At 39.4% G+C, this 19,555-nt stretch overlaps 2 protein-coding genes across 2 annotated transcripts in view; both read right to left on the bottom strand.

The window, feature by feature from the left end:
* LOC412775 (dynein heavy chain 2, axonemal) overlaps positions 1-3,342 on the bottom strand; it is a 33,120-nt gene extending 29,778 nt beyond the window's left edge. Inside the window, exons 1-4 of the mRNA XM_026445386.1 lie at positions 3,072-3,342; positions 2,430-2,887; positions 859-995; positions 264-606 (exon numbers count right to left, since the gene is read on the bottom strand). Coding sequence (XP_026301171.1) covers positions 264-606; positions 859-995; positions 2,430-2,887; positions 3,072-3,324 — 1,191 coding nt within the window. The 5' untranslated portion in view covers positions 3,325-3,342. The remainder of the gene's footprint in view (positions 1-263; positions 607-858; positions 996-2,429; positions 2,888-3,071) is intronic.
* Positions 3,343-4,906: 1,564 nt separating this feature from the next.
* LOC725005 lies at positions 4,907-5,977 on the bottom strand. The gene has a single exon (XM_026445622.1). The coding sequence runs from the start codon at positions 5,345-5,347 to the stop codon at positions 4,907-4,909; it is 441 nt and encodes a 146-aa protein (XP_026301407.1). The 5' UTR covers positions 5,348-5,977.
* Positions 5,978-19,555: the final 13,578 nt, after the last annotated feature.

The raw sequence follows: 19,555 nt of genomic DNA, 5'->3' as shown, positions 1-19,555 counted from the left end.
GTTATTGGGATCGTTGAGGAAAAAATTAAAATTAAAAAAATTATTTAGGTGAATTCTTCTTATGAATAAATATGGACACTTTTATGGTAAAAATTGGACGCTCTGTATTTTTTCTTTCCGTAAAAATTCTTTCTCCAGAATATGATATTGTAATTATGCTTTCGTAGAAGAATAAGAAAAAATAAATAATTTCGATTGTTCGAAGGATATTTATAGATAGAAAGGTTTATAATGGATAGATTTTTCAATTCAATTCTTGGTACCTCGCTCGTTTTGGAGTCGAACAGAGCTTTCAACTTGTCGCGATTCATATAGCTATGGAAGCTTTGAAAATCCTCCATCGCCTCCTGTACATTGTTTAACTTGACGAAGATCGACGTGACCAGGTTCTCTATAATGATTTCCAGATCCTTCATCTCGTTTCGAAAAAGGAACATGTCGTCGTTCCACATGCTGTGGTGGATGTCGAAGATATTGTGAGAGTTCTCGTCCACTTTTTTCAGAGCCTCCCTGAACAACCTTTCGACCTTCTGACACACCCTTTCTCGCTCCTCACCCCTCGTACCACTAAACATAGGCTTGACCACGTCTGCCGTTTCGTCCATTCTGCGAACATGATATAACATAAATTTCTCTCTTATTAAAAATTTTCCTCGATTTATAACTTATTCTTGCTTTTATCTTATTTGGAAAATTTTCTAAATTTCTCGCTTCAAATATCTATCAAAATATAAAAAGATCTTAATCGATTCACGAAGAATCACTGGCAAAATCACGAGACAATACTCGAGATTTCATCCTGTTTATCTTCAAACTAATCGTTGAATCGACAGGCATAAAGAGGCGTGGACTGATTACCTGGCAAAATCGATCATCGCCTGACAGATCTCAATCATATCGTAGCACCTGCTGATGCAAGTTTCAACATGCTGGAATATATTGACCTTGTTCAAATCCCACGACACGCCTAACCGAGTGGTATGGGCATACACTATCTGAAAAACCATTTTTTTTTTAATACATTAATCCTAGATCTATATATATATATATTACTCTGAAAAATTTTCAAACTATAAATAAGTCTAAAAAAACATTTAAGATACTGGTTACTTTGGAGAAAAATAATCGTACATGGAAAAAATATTCTTCTTTAAATAAAGAGAATCCATAAAATCTACGTTACATTACTCGTAACGCGAGCAAATCCTTTCAAAATATTATTTATATCGCATTAAGAAGATCCAAGAAAAAATAAAGGAATGGATAAGAGATCAATTATTATTTTGTATTATCGGCCGCTTAGGGGAAACAGTTCACCACCACCCCCACAGGATGGTGGTATTCTCTATTCACTTACAAATCACCTTTTCTCGCCCCTCCAAAAACATTGTATTAAAAATTTTCGAAAAAGTGGGGCGATTTCGTTCCCACGAAGCGAATCCCTTTCCCTGTGATGGAGCTCACATTACTAGCTAACCGGTGATTCAATTTCAAAAAAAAAGAAAAAAGGTTCGAGCGCGCGATATTATTTTTCCTCGTATCTCCGAAAAAATTTTTCCAAAGAGTTTTATAAACAATATGCAATATTATTTCGTTGCTTGCTTCATCAGGAATCTTACTTCTCGCAGAGGAGGAATTATTCCTTCTATTTACAATATTATGCACAAATATTTATATATATAAATCATTAGAACCAGTGTTTCTTCTAACAGAAATTAATAATCTTAAGAAAGGGATTTCCAATTGATCCTTGTGAAACTGAGAGATTTTTCAGGAGAATTCTCCCTTTGCACCCTCGTTCCACCGAGGATACGATAGCTACGTGCCTCGTGGCAATTCTCATCCCCCCTTCCCTCCCTCCCCGCTTATCTAACCACGCGGGAAACGCCTAAGTTGGGTAGGGTTAGTATTAACGCGAAAACTTGACCCGGTTTCCGACCCACTCCTTCAACAACAAGGGATTTGGAAATCCTAATTTCCAAAATTCGACGAATCATTTTTTAAACTGCTTTTTCTATTCTCTTCATTATTCTCGACGATCATTTCTCAATGGAAGCAGATCAGGATTAATGAGAGCATTGCAGGTTTCGTATTCCTGCTTGCTCTGCCCAACGATCCTCCCCGATTAAAGATGAAGATAAGATTAATTGCAGGCGCCGGAGGGGAGGGAAAACGAGCGTTATTTCAACCAGTGGCGGAGGTGGCGTTTAACGCCCCTCGCCTCTAACTGGCTCTTCCCCAAGTATATCTCAGAGAGGCAACTCTGCACATACGTCGTTTAATGGTTCCTTGATGCACCGACCGGCGAGGGAATTTGAAAACGCGATAAGGGTTCGTCTGTTCGTGGAAGATCACGTTGTATCAATCATTGAATCGATTCGTTTATCAGGAAACGGGGAGAAATTTTTATTCGACGGAAGTTACGTTACCTGATCGTACAATGCGATGTAATTTTTGCAGGTTTGTATGCACTCATCGAACTTGTCCATGTACTTTCTCGTCTCGCCGGCGAAAAGCTCGTCGAAGTTTATGTAATCCCGGCAGATGATGATTATCTGATTGCTGAGCGCCTTGAACAGATTCTCGATCCTCTCCTGGGTGTTGTAAAACGGCGAGTTCAGCCAGATAATCCTGATCAGGTGTATGATGAGGAGCAGGTGTTCCTGAATCTGGGACGGGGATTGGCACTTGTCGATCTCGGAGGACGGGTCGACCAGGATCCGAAGATACTCGATGTTCGATATGGCCTCCTTCACGAACGTTTCGATCTCGTCCTTTAATTTGAGGAATTGTTGGGCGTACGTCGAGTGGGTCGTCATCAGGAAATCCGTTATCTTTTTCACGATCGGCCTCTGCACTTGGAAGTTTAAACCGCAGAGATTGTCGTCTGTCGATCGAGAAAATTTATCTTTCTTAAAAGAAAAAATACACATCGAGTTGTGAAAGATTCTTTCTTTCGCGATAATTTTTTAATTCCAAAAACTGTTCACTGGTATGAAATTAATATATAATCAAATATGAATGAAATGGACAATGAGAAAATTCTGAATCGATTATGGTTGGAGACTAACGTCGATAGATCCAAAAGTCGTATTCGTCCTTGAGGCACAACAATTCGAGGGGCGTCGCCTGTTCCTGATCCGAGAGCGCTATCCTCACTTGGGTGGTCCAATAGGCCACCACCACCTCCATCCTCTTGATCATCTCCTTATCGGCGCTCACCTCGTCCGCAACCAGATCCTCACCCTCCCTTGGCACGTATATCACCGTCAACCCCTGCATTTTGTACGTAAGGTCCGTCAACGAGCACAGGAACGAGTCCATGTGCGTGTAGAAGTCGGCCTTCACGCATGTGTATCAGGTTAAGGAAATATACAATTTTTCTTCCTCGAAGGATATTTCAGAATTTCTATCCTTTACCAATATCCTTTAAAAATCATTTCGAATTGTTCCAAGAAACTTAACATCTATCTAATTTAATATGAACGAAAAAAATATCGATCATTCGTGATGATATCCTCGAGTATATATTTAAAAACGATACAAGAAAGAAAGCTTAAAAACAAATTTTTATATAATCGTTCATTGTCGTCCAAGCGACCATTATAATCCTAAAATTGGGGCAAAAATTTAAAAATTAAAAAAGAACCCCCTCTCCTATATATATATTCTCAATTTTAGATTGGACGAAAAGTGTTGGAGTCGCTGTCCACCCACATTCAACGTAGATCCATTAGAAATAACGAGTCCAAATGTTGCAACGCAATCGTTCCTTCCCCTATTCGCGGTGTGCGTGTGCAAACATCGACGTCGAATTATAGCAGAGAAAGAGAAGGAGGAGGAGGAGGAGGAGGCAAGAGTTGCAGCGGTGCATTTAGCCGAAAATTATGGTAATAATAACTTCGTCCTAACCCTTCCTGTTTCGCCGCCCTCCTTCTGCCTCCCCACCCCTGTTGGCCGACACTGCAAGCCGGAAGTTCGCGCGCTGCGGTAACAGGGATTGCGCGGCCGAAGTTACGAAATTCGCTTGGTAACCGGTCGTCACGCCAGACTCGTCGAAAGCTTAAAGCCGACGGATGATTTCTTTTTTTTTTTTTTTTTTTTAAATTTTACGAGTTCGATGAATTTGTCACGCCTTTCCTATATTTATATCATGAAGAAGTTTCTAGTCTCTTCATCCTTTTATTTATCTAAATGAATACTTTTAATCAGGAATCATATATTTAAAGCTAAAATTGGACACGAATGGATTAGATATACGAACCGATCGTCACGCCAGACTCGTCGAAAGCTTAAAGCCGACGGATTCGTTTCTTTTTTTTTTTTTTTTAATTTTTACGAGTTCGACGAATTTGCCTTTCCTATGTTTATATCATGAAGAAGTTTCTACTCTTTGCATCCTTTTATCTATCTAAATATAAATCTATACTTTTAATCAGAAGAAAAATTATGAGAGAGGAATTGTATATTTGGACACGAATGGATTAGATATACGAACCGGTCGTCACGCCAGACTCGTCGAAAGCTTAAAGCCGACGGATGATTTCTTTTTTTTTTTTTTTAAATTTTACGAATTCGATGAATTTGTCTTCCTGCCTTTCCTATATTTATATTATGAAGAAGTTTTTACTCTCTGCATTCTTTTATCTATCTAAATGAATACTTTTAATCAGGAATCGTATATTTAAAGCTAAAATTGGACACGAATGGATTAGATATACGAACCGGTCATCACGCCAGACTCGTCGAAAGCTTAAAGCCGACGGATTCGTTTCTTTTTTCTTTTTTTTAAATTTTACAAGTTCGACGAATTTGTCTTCCCTATATTTATATTATGAAGAAGTTTCTACTCTCTCCTTTTATCGATCTAAATGAATACTTTTAATCAGGAATCGTATATTTAAAGCTAAAATTGGACACGAGATATTCGTTCGAGAAATATGCAGCCAATTAAAGTTGGTGATACAGGATAAGTAGAGAAAAGTTTGGTTGATTGAACACACGGGTTAATAAGCAGGATACTGTCTGGCCAGGTCTCGACCTTGAGGAAGATGGGGGCCAACACGTTCTCGACGATGGACAGTACGTAGTATTCCGGTTTATCGTTCACGGTGCCGAACAATATGTCGTTCCTGAACGTTTCCGCGCGCAGCACCTCCCGCGGCTCCCTGATGAAGTAGGTGAACTCGTTGACGAGGATCAGGGGGAAGGAGAGGGTGACGACCAGCCTGTTGTGGGAGAAGAATATGCACATGGTGGTGAAGTTCGGGTTCAGGAAGAATTCCCGGATCGTCATTTCGCAGAAGTAGGTCCAGTGGCCCTCCTTCAAGCCGGACAACGTCGTCATGTCTTTCACGATGTTTATCTTGAGGGAGGAAAGGGATCGAACAAGGTTTGTTTTTTTTTTTCTTTCTCTCTCTAGATACACCAGCAACGCATCGATGATTTCGATTGAAAAACGATATTTAGATGTTCGTTCGTTTATGATTTAATTTATTCTTACACACACACACAGAAGGGATGTTGTTCGTTTATTTTAATTATAATTCGGATTTATCACATTTTTTTCTTTTTTTTTTGGATTATCCTCTTATACTTATCCATCGTAGTTTCATCGCCCTTCTCTTCTTCGTTCTCTAATCATCCTCTTCCTGTTCATCCTCTTCCTCGTCATCATCCTCATAATTTTCACCATCCTCATCATCTTCATCATCATCTTCATCATCATCCACACGATCTTCATCCTCATCATCACCGCCCTCAACATCATCATTTTCTCTCATAATTCATACGTAATTCCCTTCTCCCCCACCCGTCCCCTATATTTCTCATCCTCATTCATATCATCACCCTATCACCCAATCGTGCGATAGAATACTTTATTCTATTCTACAAGACGAGAGTCGAACCACTAACCAGCTCCATCAATTCCTCGTCATCGTAAACCGGTCTAAACTCCTCCTCAGCCACCTCTTCATATCCTGCAACAGAAACACATCGATGATTCGTTCGATTCCAAACTAAAGAGTATCAAAATTATACAATCCACGATCACACCTAGTTTACATAAAATAATATCATAAACTTCGAATCATTCCTTCCTAAAATCCAACCACGGTGGTTGAATCGTTTCTCGAAGAGATCTTCCTGTTTTTCGCCTCTTCGTCGCTGCAACGATAAATCGCGGATCGATCGGCGGAAGAGGAAACACGATCGAGGTGCCGCGGAAGGACACGTTGCCGTAATTTATCGGTCCATGATAGGCAGCATTATGTAGAGATAGCTGCATCCTCTCCCCAGATCGGAGAGGAAACGTCCAACGGACTTATTATCGTCACGTAGCCTTCCACACTTGTTTTAACAGAGGAGCCAGTTTTCTTTTCTTATTGACGAATTTTTGGCGAATCATTCGTAATTGTTGTTTTTTGGGAAACGAAAACGGAGCAGGGAAACTTTTGCTTTTGTTGGGATGGAAGGATTGTTGGTAAAGGATATCGATGGAGTTTCGTGTTTGGCTTTTGGATTTTGGAGCGGATCTTTGTTCGAATTTTAGATTCAATATATATATAGATTCTTTGGATTCGTGTTAATTTGGAATTTTTCTTTGGAAGAATCTCGTATGGGAGATTAAAATTTTTTCCCCCGCGTGTTTAATTAACCACGAAATCGTATCGTTACGTTGCCATCAGCAATGAAAAAAATACGGATAGGGATTTGTTTGCTCCACAACTCGTTGAGTGTTAACAATGTGTCTTGTTCGTGTGATTTACAAAAAATGTTTTTATCACTCGTCGTCGGAACGAATTGTCGGAATACGTCGGGTTTTTCCATCCCCGTTTTGAAAATTTGTTGTCCTGCTCGACGATCATAAAACTTGCCGACCTTTATGATAGTCTATGTCTTAACAGGGCTGTTGTGTTTCAGGCAACATTCCTTCTAATTTATCGGCCCTTTTATTAACCAACTTCCTCTCTCTCCATCTTTCTTAATTTTTATTGTAATTACATATAATCGTGATGTATCCCTCTACTTTTCGCGCCCAATTTCAAATCGAATCATAGTGAAAATTTCTACGACTTTATTTATTTATCCTCTGCAAGCATCAATAATACGAAAATATACGAGATTATGGGATTATGTAATTATATATAATCGTGACGTATCCCTCTACTTTTCGCGCCCAATTTCAAATCGACCGTGGTGAAAATTTCTACGACTTTATTTATTTATCCTCTGCAAGCATCAATAATACAAAAATACACGAGATTATGGGATTAGACGAATTAACCAGCCACTTCGACGAGCTAAATTCTATCCCCCTTCCCTTCGTACATTCGATTCAATCTCCGCACGTTGCAAATCTCTTCGTTGCGAAAAAAAAGATAAAAAAAATTCGCGCGAATTCGAACATCACGCGTCCACGTCCCTGCCATTTTTTCCTTCGCTTAAAAAAAAAAAAAAAAAAAAAAAAAAGGAGAAAAAAATCTACCTACGATCGCCGCGAATTTCCAGACCGCTCGCGCGCCAACATTCGATAACATTCGCGCGCGATATCGCGCGCGAGGGATCGAGCGATAATGGAAAATGTATTGCAGGCAGGGAAAGGAGCGCGCGTTTTTCATCGGGAGGAGGGGGAGGGAATGACACTCTGGCGACACGCGCGGAAATGGCCGCGCGCGGCTGTCATCGGCGAAAGAAGGAGCGCCGAATTGCCGTTGAATTTTTCGTATCATCGTGGCGAGAAAGGGATCGCGATATGGGAAGAGGAAGGGAGAGAGAGAATAAAAAATCCAAAGATTTGTTGGATTTGAGTTGGATAGAGTTATATATAATACGCAAGAAGGGATTCATTAGAAATTTTGTGGAGAAAATGATCGAGATCTGAGAGATTTATTTAATTGTAGAAAATTGAATTTGGTAAAATTTCAAGTAATTTCAATTTGAATTTTTCGTATCATCGTGGCGAGAAAGGGATCGTGATATGGAAAGAGGGAGAGAGAGAATAAAAAAATCCAAAGATCTGTTGAATTTGAGTTGGATAGAGTTATATATAATACGCAAGAAGGGATTCATTAGAAATTTTGTGGAGAAAATGATCGAGATCTGAGAGATTTATTTAATTGTAGAAAATTGAATTTGGTAAAATTTCAAGTAATTTCAATTTGAATTTTTCATATCATCGTGGCGAGAAAGGGATCGATATGAAAAGAGAGAGAGAGAGAATAAAAAAATCCAAAGATCTGTTGAATTTGAGTTGGATACAGTTTTATAATACGCAAGAAGGGATTTATTAGAAATTTTGGAGAGAGGATGAGATTTGATAGGTTTATTTGGTTGTAGAAAATTGAATTTGGTAAAATTTCAAGTAATTTCAATTTGAATTTTTCGTATCATCGTGGCGAGAAAGGGATATGGAAAGAGGGAGAGAGAGGATAAAAAAATCCAAAGATCTGTTGGATTTGAGTTGGATAGAGTTTTATAATACGCAAGAAGGGATTTATTAGAAATATTGTAGAGAGGATGAAATTTAGTTGTAGAAAATTGAATTTGGTAAAATTTCAAGTAATATAATATTTATATTCGGAAACGGGAGGGTAGTTTTTTTTTTCGAGAGTTAAATCGTTCAATTATCGAAACAATTCAATGAATTTCTTTTTTTTTCCCGCGAAAAGAGTCGTTGAAATTCGTTAACATCGCCCGGAGAATTGACCAGACTCGCGCGGAATATTTATTTCAGGAAATTTTGCAAACCAATAAATTTTTCAATTCTTCATCCCTTCGAAGAATCGTCGAGAATACAATCGCACAAGCAAACTTAAAATAATATTCAAACAACGAGAGAATGATCATTCTCTGTTGTCGACTTCAAAGAAGGGCAGCCGCGAATTTTTCATCAAAAATTCGTCAACGAGCCAAATCGCTCCTTTCAAAATTCTAAAATTACAATTTCGAACGCAATGAGAGCGGTGGTTTTTCGAGGTGACAAATTGTTCAATTATCAGCGCGATTACGCGAATATTGGGGAGGGAGGAGGGGGAAGCCGGGGGTCGAGCTGTTTATTAAAATTCATTAACATTCGTATCGATCGTGGGGAGGTGGTCCAAAAGGGGGGTGAGAGGGGGTTGGGCAATAGCGATTCGCAATAAAATTCTCGTCGAGAGGATTAACAGTTACAATTTCGTTACGCGTTTTCAACGCGAGGGTAATTCCTTTTTTTTTCTCTCTCTCCTTTTTTTCTCCCCCCCCTCGATCGAAGCCGGGATATTCGCGGCAAACATTTTTGCTTGGCCGTGTATTAACTCGCGCGCGAGCGCAGGCGACCATTGTCGACGTAATTACGGCCACTTTGCGCGATGTGCGAAATTATTTCGCCATTCCTGTCTCTGTTACCAACGTTGTTCCGATTTTAGTCGGCGGATCTTTTTTTTTCCCCCCACCCCCTTTCGAAATAACATTTTTGACGGTAGAATTTCGAACGATTTTCCCCTGCAATTGAATCTCTCGCCTTTTTATTTTCTTTCGAGTTTTTTTAAATTCCCGTCGTTGCGGAAGTAATTTAAAAAAAAAAGGATCATCTCAGTCAGAAGGCTGCACTTTTCAAATCGAGGGGATGGAATTTATCTAATATAACGAGATCGAAGAATTTTTAGAAGATTCTCCCCTTTTTCTTAGGTTACGTTTGATTTCTTTCTTTTCTTTATTCAGAAGAACCGTTGAAAACAATCATCCGATATATAAATATGATACGTTAACGAGAAACTTTTTATTCTTTCGTTATAATTTTCTATAATTATTCGTTCACCATCCCGATATTTCCACCATCTATCGAGAATGATAATCATTGATCGAATAAAAAAGAAAAAAAATCGGCGGCCGCATAATTAACCCGCGTTTCAACCCTTCTCCCTTCTCCTCCTCGATAACGAAGAGGCACGCGAAGGGGTAATTTAATAGGAAATTAAACCCCATCGGTGATTTTGCGACGAGTCCTCGCCACTGAATTGCCTCGCCCTCGATCATCCGCAGCCAGCCCGTGACATTAATTGTCCGCGGGTTAGTTTCAACCCTCTCCCTTTCTCGCCACCCTTCCACCCCTCCCGACAACTCTCCACGGATACCCCACAGATATTCCACGAGCAAATATCCACCACCACTTTCGTCATCGGTTCATCCTACTTTGCGAAACTTTGGCCACGTTTCCACTTCCTTCCTCGAAACTCGAGGCCTCGAATTATCCGTAAACCTCGAGACAAATTAGGAAGCCAGGATCGAATGGCCTGTTAATCGTCGGTTAACGGATCGCATCATAATTCAATCCCTGTTGCACTCGTATTGCACTCCATGCAATTCCATTGTCCGTAACGCTTTGATCGAGTTATCGAAATTCTGAATGTGTTTCTTAAGTTTTTCAGCTCGTAAATTTTCGTAGAATGAGAAGAAGCTGGATATTTTTAGGATGTATATTATGATAGACTTTGAAGAGAAGAGGAAGTAATATTTGGATTTAAAAGAAGATATTAAGCAGTCATCTGATTTGCTTCTTTTGATTACCAATTAATAAATTGAACTTGGAGGATCGAGATAGATACATATAAGGCTTTCCACCATCCTCATATATATACTCGTGTCAGATTCCAACGAAAATATTTCACCAATAGTTATCGCTATGATTTTAAATTTTTCAAAATCCAAACTTCAATTTTTAGAATACACTTGAATTATACTTGACAATCCAAATTTAAGATCGAAAGGTTAGAAGCTTAACCTTAAGTGTTCACGCGATTCATTCAGAGATAAGAAAGAAAGCGAAACGAAGAGAAGGAAGTAAGAAAGAAAAGTACAGAGGAATCTCACACAGAATGGAAAGGAAAGGGAGAAAGAATAAACGTTTAATATTTTTCTCGTAAATCTTACGCCTGTCCTCCTCGTCGGTGGACTCAGCGTCCAAGAACTCTCTGTGCGGATCCGGGGGCGGCTTATCTTTACTTTTATCTCTATTATCTCCTCTCCGATTTAGCATTTTATCGACGGCCCGGCCTGCCGGCCCTCCAGACGCCTCCTCCTCGCTCCTCGAGGGTCTCGTGCAGCTGATTTATGCGCCCCGTCCCCCGTGACTGTTACCACCGACCCCTTTCGCCGTAGCACGCCTGCTGTGGATATCGTCGAGCGCAACGCCAAATCGTCCCAATCCTCCACGGAGACGGAGAAATCCTCCACCACCGACCGCCGAGATATTCGATCGTTGTCTGTCTCGACCGATCGACACTCGATTCCCGAGATCTTCCATTTTCGCCGACTTTTTTCGCCTACGTTCGCGATGATCGCCACGGAAAAGAAGGGAGAAGAAATTATTTTGTTTAAGAAAAAAAACACGTGTCGTTCGCACGAAATTTTACAAATAATAAATTGGAAATATTGGGTTGGCAACTAAGTAATTGCGGATTTTTTTTAGAAAATCAACTTTATTCTGTAATGTGTTGCCCGTTTTGATCAATGACCTTTTGCCATCTTTCAGGCACCATCATAATCCCACGTTCGTAAAACTTCTGGTTTTTATTAGCAAAAAACTGAATCAGGTACGATTTGATACCATCATCATTATTGAAATTTTTACCATTCAAGGAGTTTTGTAAAGATCGAAACAAAAAGTAATCGGATGGTGCAAGGTCAGGACTATATGGTGGATGTGGCAAAACATCCCAACCAAGCTCCAATAATTTTTGCCGAGTGACCAAAGATGTGCGTGGCATGGTCGTCATGATGGAATACAACACCTTTTCGATTTGTCAATTCGGGCCGCTTTTCTTCAACCGCATTGTTTAATTTCGTTAGTTGTTCAATGTAGACAACAGAATTGATCGTTCGGTTGGGTGGTAAGAGTTCAAAATAGACAATTTCTTTGTAATCCCACCAAACTGATAACAAAACCTTCTTTCGACGAATACCAGCTTTTGATATTGTTCGAGCTGGTTCACGTGGCCCGCTCCACCATCTTTTCCGCTTGATATTGTTGTAAACAACCCATTTTTCATCGCCAGTTATCGCTCGTTTTAAAAAATCATTTTCATTACGTTTCTTTAGCAAATCGCAGCTGTTAATGCGTCGCGTTAAATGCTTTTCTTTCAGTTCGCGAGGAACCCATGTATCGAGTTTTTGAACATAGCCAAGTTGTTTTAAGCGGTTTTCAATGCATGTATGCGATACATGAAGCTTCTCTGCAATCTCACGAGTTGTACTGACGATCCGATTATTGCTTTGATTAGGTCCTCATCAACTTCAACTGAAATCCGCAATTACTTAGTTGCCAACCCAATATATATATATAAATTAAAATCGCTCGTTATCTATTATTTAGATCCATTTAAACTACGTATATCTCCTTCTCAATCTAATTCCACATGTGCTTGCACACGTTTTCTCGACGAGAGCAGGTGAATTCATCGTAAATAGAGAGGGAGGGGAAGGGAGGCTTATAACTCAATAAGAAAGGACACGAAGGGGTGAGGTGGGGGAGAAGAGCACAAAAGTGGCAACGATCGTAAAGACGTTTTTATTGGAGGCACGGCCCCTCTCCCTTCCCTTAAATAAGATGCAAAATGGCGCCACTTCGGGGCGACAATAGCCGATCGATCCCATCGGCCCCTATTCGAGGAAATATAAATCCCCCGTTTAATGCACCGGCCGGCGAAACGACGTGGATTTGCGAACGGGCCCGGCCTCCAACGCGCGAGATTGATGCGCCCACTCTAAATATCCATCTGATCCATCTCCCGTGATCCCGTGGAATCGCCAATGATAAGGTTAAATAACCGGAAGTATAGGGGCGTTAGATGCTTTTGTTGACTGTCTTTTTTCTTTCTGTCATATCGTATTTATTTGTTCATTTTTTTTTGGCATATAATAATAATAATAATAATAACAATGTGAAAATAAGATGAATTTTTAAAGTTCCTTCCTACGTCTTTGATGACTTCGCGTCGAAAGGATATCGAACATCGCGCGCGTCTTATTTTCTCGACAAATTTCGTTCAACGTGGAAATAATTTTATTTCCCGGGGCACGAAGTAAAAATTGTCATCGCTATCGAGGAGAGAAGAGAAAGTGCGAAGCTTTGATTATCGGTGTCAATTGCCCGTCAAACCTGATCGCCCGTCGCCAGCAACTTTTCAGGATGGCGTCAAAGGGCGTGGATTTCCGATGCACGGGCCGTGCAACTGACAAAGCGAACGAGTCACACTTCCACCCAAAGTTTAACGTTCCATGTAAAAATCTGAACGCGATGAAAGCCTCGTGGAAGAGGCTGCCTGCCCGAGACAATTTTTCCAACGGGGGAGGAAAATTTCGCTATGGCCAGACGAGTCTATTTCTTTAAGAGTCGCTCTCTCGAAATCTTTATCAATACGGACGCGTTCAGAGACGCGTATCAATAAAAAATTCTTATATGCGAAGATTATATTTCAAATAAAATCAAATATTCGATTAATGTATGTAGAAAATGTATGTATCACGTTGTAAAAATTATACGTTAAATTGAATAAAACAAAAAAAATTGATATTTCGTGTAAAATAAGCGAGGAGAAATTAGAAAAATTTCCTCTTTAAAACATACTCAGGATATAGAGGGAACCGTGCTGTTGAGATCAATTTTTGATTCATCCCGATATCTCAATCCATTGCCGAGATACAACGAGTCAAAGTTTCCACGGCATTATGAATGGAATGCGTGACCTATATTTTTTCTTGGAAACGCGCACGCTACGTTTCTCCAAGAATTACGTCTATCGCTTGTCTGCAATTTGGAATAGGTCAGTTAGAGAAGGTGCGAGCGAGAGATACGAATTAAAAAATTACTCTTGTCTTCACACGACGATATCTCGGGAACCGGAAGTCGTATCGAGACGAATGAAGAACCGTTTCAAAGGGCAAGGTTCCACGCTTCTAACGAGCTTTCATTCGTTGACCGGAAGTTGCTATCTTCCGAGTTACAACGGTTTAAACTTTTCGGAATTTCAATACGAATTTTAATCGAGTTTAAACGATTGAAAAATTACTCTTGTCTTTACACGACGATATCTCGGGAACCGGAAGTCGTATCGAGACGAATGAAGAACCGTTTCAAAGGACAAGGTTCCACGCTTCTAACGAGCTTTCATTCGTTGACCGGAAGTTGCTATCTTCGGAGTTACAACGGTTTAAACTTTTCGGAATTTCAATACGAATTTTAATCGAGTTTAAACGATTGAAAAATTACTCTTGTCTTTACACGACGATATCTCGGGAACCGGAAGTCGTATCGAGACGAATGAAGAACCGTTTCAAAGGACAAGGTTCCACGCTTCTAACGAGCTTTCATTCGTTGACCGGAAGTTGCTATCTTCGGAGTTACAACGGTTTAAACTTTTCGAAATTTCAATAGGGAATTTTAAGAGAGTAATCATCTTATTGATATAGCATATTGAAGATATTTCTATCTTCCAATCAACGTGTTCTCACAAATCTTTCCAAGTCGAATCTCCATCTCTTTTTTTCACACTTTTCAAAATTAACAACAAAATTAACAGTCGAATCGAGCGTCGACTTTGCGTGCAACCGGATAAGGATTCCAAACCTCGTTGCAAAAGGAAAGGGAAGAAATTGCATCGAACGAGTGGTGGAGAGGAAACCAGCCGGTCGATCGGAACGAGATTAAAAGAGGCTAAGCTACAAGATTAAAAGGCAATGCCGGACACGGGCCGAATCGAACAACCTGGACGACTGCTCTCGCGGAGACATTTATATTCCCGGGGAAATCGTTATTGACCGATCAGAGCTACTCCACAGATGCCCTTTTCCTTCTCTTTCCTTATTTCTTCCCTTTCCTCCTAGTGATCGGTTTCGTACAGCTTCGCTTGTCGTCCACATCGACATCGTGCTATTTCAACTTTCTTCGAGTCTCATTGTCTCATTTTGACTCTTTCATCGTTCGCAAGATGCTTTTTCCTTTTTTCATACAATTCTTTCCGAGGAAACGGAAGATTGGATCGTAACGAGAATTTTGGATGAATTGTGAACGAGAAACATTATTCTTATTCTTCCAATTTTTTTCTTTCCAAATCAATACTGAAAATATATATATTTTTTTAAGTAAAAATACATCGATTAACAATTTTGTTCTTGTTTTTTCTTTTCTCAAAAGAGTAATCACCTGTTGTTGCGTATACAATTACGAGATTTTATTACAAGATTTTTGTTTTTTTCTTTTTTTTGGAAGGGAAGACTGGCCACTGGACTCTCCCACTGGATTTGTTTCTCGTCGGCCAGATGCCAACCACAGGAGGGAAGAAGCGGTTTCCTGGATTCCAACATTTTTTTTTTTTTCTACTAAAAGAATGCTTCCCTCGGATACCAGGGAGCTGGACTCGTGCTTCGAGCAACGTCTTTTTTATCCCTCCCTAGGTGGCGGAGGGGATCGTTCCTTCGAGATAAGCTGGAAGAGTAATGGAGCTTCGAAAACTGTAGAAGGAAGATCTATACCTTTTCGATGTAACAATTGATATCGTTATCGTCGCAACTCGATTAATTTTCCTTTGATTCCTCGTCTCGTTCAATCTCTCGTTAAAACTACTTTGTTATCCATCAGTTTCGCTTCGTCCCTAAAAATCTTCGCCGAACCAACGGTTTATCCAATCATCTTTCAGCAAAGAGGGAGAACCTCGCCTCGCCTTCATTCATTCCCCGATAACTTCCGATCCTGAACGCGGATCGAGGGCCGCGGCGCAAAGTTTATAGGTTGCCAGAGATCGTTCTCGTAATTGGCCGCCAGACGAATTTGCAACGAATATATCGAGGCCGAGCAGGAAGGCGGAAATTAAAGGAACCTGTGCACGAGGTGCAACGAGTTATGAAATACGACACGGATACACGGATCCCGGCTGAAATTTACACGAAACTTAATCGGATCGAGATACACGCCCATGTAATTCTTTCCCGCCTTTTATCAATTTTTCCGTAAAAATAAAAAATATTATTATTTTTATTTACAATATTATTAAGAATTCAGCAACTATAACTAATCATCAAATTGCTTTCCATTTCATATTTATTTTCCAATCATAAATGATATTAATTCCTTTCCTTTTTAAAAATAAACTTTCCTTATGATGCATCGTAATCTTAAAAATATTAAACTTTTTTTAAACTAATTTTCATCTCCTTTTTCGAGAATGGCGGCAAGAAGATTCGAGATATTTCTTCTCACTTCACGGTCGAACAGAATGGAAACTTTTCGAAATTCCAAGGGGAAGGAAACATCGGAGAGGAAAAATGGAAGCTCGAAATGCTTGTGAAGAAATTGCTGCTTAATCGTTTATCGCCGTTTCTTAAATTGTCCTTCATCAAGAATAATAAAATGGTGACGGATTCGGGAAGGAGGGGGCGTGGAATCAATTAACGCAGGGCTTCCTCCTCTTTCGGAGGAAGGAATCGAGTCGAATACGTGGCCATCCTATGTATGCTAATTGAACGAGGGGCAATCTGGAATGGACCCAGCTTCCACTTGATTACCATGGCAAGTACTCAGCTCGGGGAATTCCTCCACGAACGACAATGTGAAAACAGCTTTAACGTTCCTTCCTTCCACTTCTCTCAGAGAGAAAGAGGAAGAATATTCTTGATATCGAGTATCACGAGTATTTTCCACCGTTGAAAATGGTAAATTTAAAGAAGGATTCGTTTCTTTTCTTTCTTTCTTCTTTTTTTCCACCGAAAAAACGATCGACGGATCGTTAAAGAAATTAAATATCCCTGAATTGAAATGTAAATTAAATTCGAATGTTTGGTAAAGTGAAAATTAAATGGACCGTTAATGAACAGTATTTTTTCCTTCCTTTTTCCAAAATAATTTTGAATCAATACAGATCGATACAAATTTTAATCTAACGATTTCACACTTCATTTTTATTGGAGCATCTTAAATCTTCCCCTTGAAAATAATCCATCATAAGGCGACCGGTTTCAGCTCTTTGGGGGCAAGTCCACCGGCTCTTCCGCCGAAAATCGAATTTCAATTCGGGGTGAAGAGAGTAAGGGGTGGGGATCCGCGGTTGTTTGTCGACGGCCGCTCTTCTTTGCCGATCGATTCGATCCCCCCGCCGGACGAGGGGATTTCCTCGAGTGCTTCCGCTGTCTCGTGCAGCCGCCATCGACGTTCTAACTGCTTTCTCGATCGCCCCCCTCCTCCCTCTTCCCTACTCTTCGTCGATCGAATCGAAACGGAAACAATGGCCAGCCGGGGATAACCGGGTACACGTACCACGCTTCGAGTGGACGAGCGGGTTTTCGATTTTCTGAAAATCAGCTCGAATCGGGGCTCGTCACGCTCGTAACCCGTTCGATGCTGTAATCCGCGCGCCGACATCGGTCCAGGCTCGGGGGAGAGGAGGGTGGTTTTTTTTTTTTTCAATCATCGATTTATTATTCTTTTTTTCTCGAAGGTAAATTTCGAATTAATCATCGGATGGAAAGAAGGTTAAGAGGTTAAGGAAATTTTGGGTTAGAATGAAATGGAGAATTCTTTTTTTTTTGTAAAATGAAAATTGAATATTCTGAACGCGAGAGACAAAGATGATATTGGGATATGAAAAAATATCGAGAAAAGAAAGAGATATAAATGATTCTTCCTATAAATGATTTTCTATATTCCTTAAAAGAAACTTTTGATCGATTATTTTCATCCTTTAAGCTTTTACAATTTAAGTTAAGATATGCGAAATCGAGTATTGAGATAGAAACGTTTCTCTTCTCGCTATTATTTACACGATTGGCCACTAGCTGGCACCTGGATATAAGAAGAAACGTTCTCTTAGAGGGCAAGAAGATCGAAGAGAGAGGCGGCGAAACGTTTTCGAATCGAAGGTCAAAGACAGGAGTCAAGATTCCTTCATGGATTGAAAGCGAAATATTCGTTAAATCTCGAGCTCATCATCGATAATATCTTTCAACACGAACTGTTGAACTCGTAATTATTCTCACTTGTTGGATCGCTGGATTCGAAAAATTTCTTTCAATTTAACAAAAGAACGTTTAAATTTTGTCCCCCTCTTCTCAAAATAATTTCGATCCCGTCAAAGATATATATACCTCCCTCTCGATTTCTCATACCAGCCAACCTTCGCACACTTTCCTCCACAAGCGTTAAATACGTCGAACGTCACGTAAAACCGGTCGGTTTACGGTGACACGTGGAGAAAACGTAAGAACTTCGTTAACCATTGTCGCAGGAAATTGCAACGGTTTGCGAAAAAATTCCGCCGCGTAAATTCCCCGTTATTAAATTCGACAGGGGAGGGGGGAAAGAAAGGTGGACTGCGTTTTTACCTTCTTAACGATCGGAAGAAAGTAAAGAGTAAAAAAGGGTTTCTCGCCACTTTCCTTTCCTTCGTATTTTTCTTTCCTCTTTTTCATTCACGTCGATCCTCGAATCTTTATAAAATATTGATTCTCTTTGAAATTTAACGATAAACAAAATCTGAATACAACTCGTTATACCATACCTTGGCTTCGTTTATCAATATTCGTGATTCCTTCTGTCTAAAGCATTTGTGAAACCATTACATTTCCTTATTAATGGAGAGAAAAGAAAAAGAAAAGAAAAAGAGAAGTCAGTTCGATCATTTTTTTCCAATCCAGGAAATTTTCTTATTTTCTTACGATCTTACGTTTAATCTGAGAGGAGAGAAATTATATAGAAATATGTAAGATTCAAAATTTCGCAAACTATTTTTCAAATTTTCTCGACTTATCCATTTTGGAAATCCATTCAGGAAATTTTCTTATTCTCTTACGATCGTTTAATCTGAAGAGAGGAGAGAAATTATATAGAAATATGTAAGATTCAAAATTTCACAAACTATTTTTCAAATTTTTCAAATTTTCTCGACTTATCCATTTTGGAAATCCATTCAGGAAATTTTCTTATTCTCTTACGATCAATTAATCTGAAGAGAGGAGAGAAATTATATAGAAATATGTAAGATTCAAAATTTCACAAACTATTTTTCAAATTTTTCAAATTTTCTCGACTTATCCATTTTGGAAATCCATTCAGGAAATTTTCTTATTCTCTTACGATCGTTTAATCTGAAGAGAGGAGAGAAATTATATAGAAATATGTAAGATTGAAAATTTCGCAAACTATTTTTCAAATTTTCTCGACTTATCCATTTTGGAAATCCATTCAGGAAATTTTCTTATTTTCTTACGATTGTTTAATCTGAGAGGAGAGAAATTATATAGAAATATGTAAGATTCAAAATTTCGCAACTATTTTTCAGATTTTCTCGAGTTATCCATTTTGGAAATCCATTCAGGAAATTTTCTTATTCTCTTACGATCGTTTAACCTGAGAGGAGAGAAATTATATAGAAATATGTAAGATTGAAAAACTATTTTTCAAATTTTCTCGACTTATCCATTTCGAACTTTCGTTCCACGGAGAATATTTCTTCTGGAAAGGTCTCATCCCCCTTCTTCGCAGTATTCTGTCCGCTTTTAAGACCGCAAGAAACGCTTTTATTCG

Source organism: Apis mellifera, linkage group LG15 (assembly GCF_003254395.2).
Source record: "Apis mellifera strain DH4 linkage group LG15, Amel_HAv3.1, whole genome shotgun sequence".
Classification (NCBI taxonomy): domain Eukaryota; kingdom Metazoa; phylum Arthropoda; class Insecta; order Hymenoptera; family Apidae; genus Apis; species Apis mellifera.
The sequence above is the reverse complement of the archived record's forward strand: the minus strand, read 5'-3'. Positions and strand labels throughout refer to the sequence as shown.

What these genes read in the sequence shown, in the direction of transcription:
- LOC725005 (XM_026445622.1), bottom strand. Translation starts at nt 5,347, where the DNA reads ATGACGACGTTGTCCGGCTTGAAGGAGGGCCACTGGACCTACTTCTGC.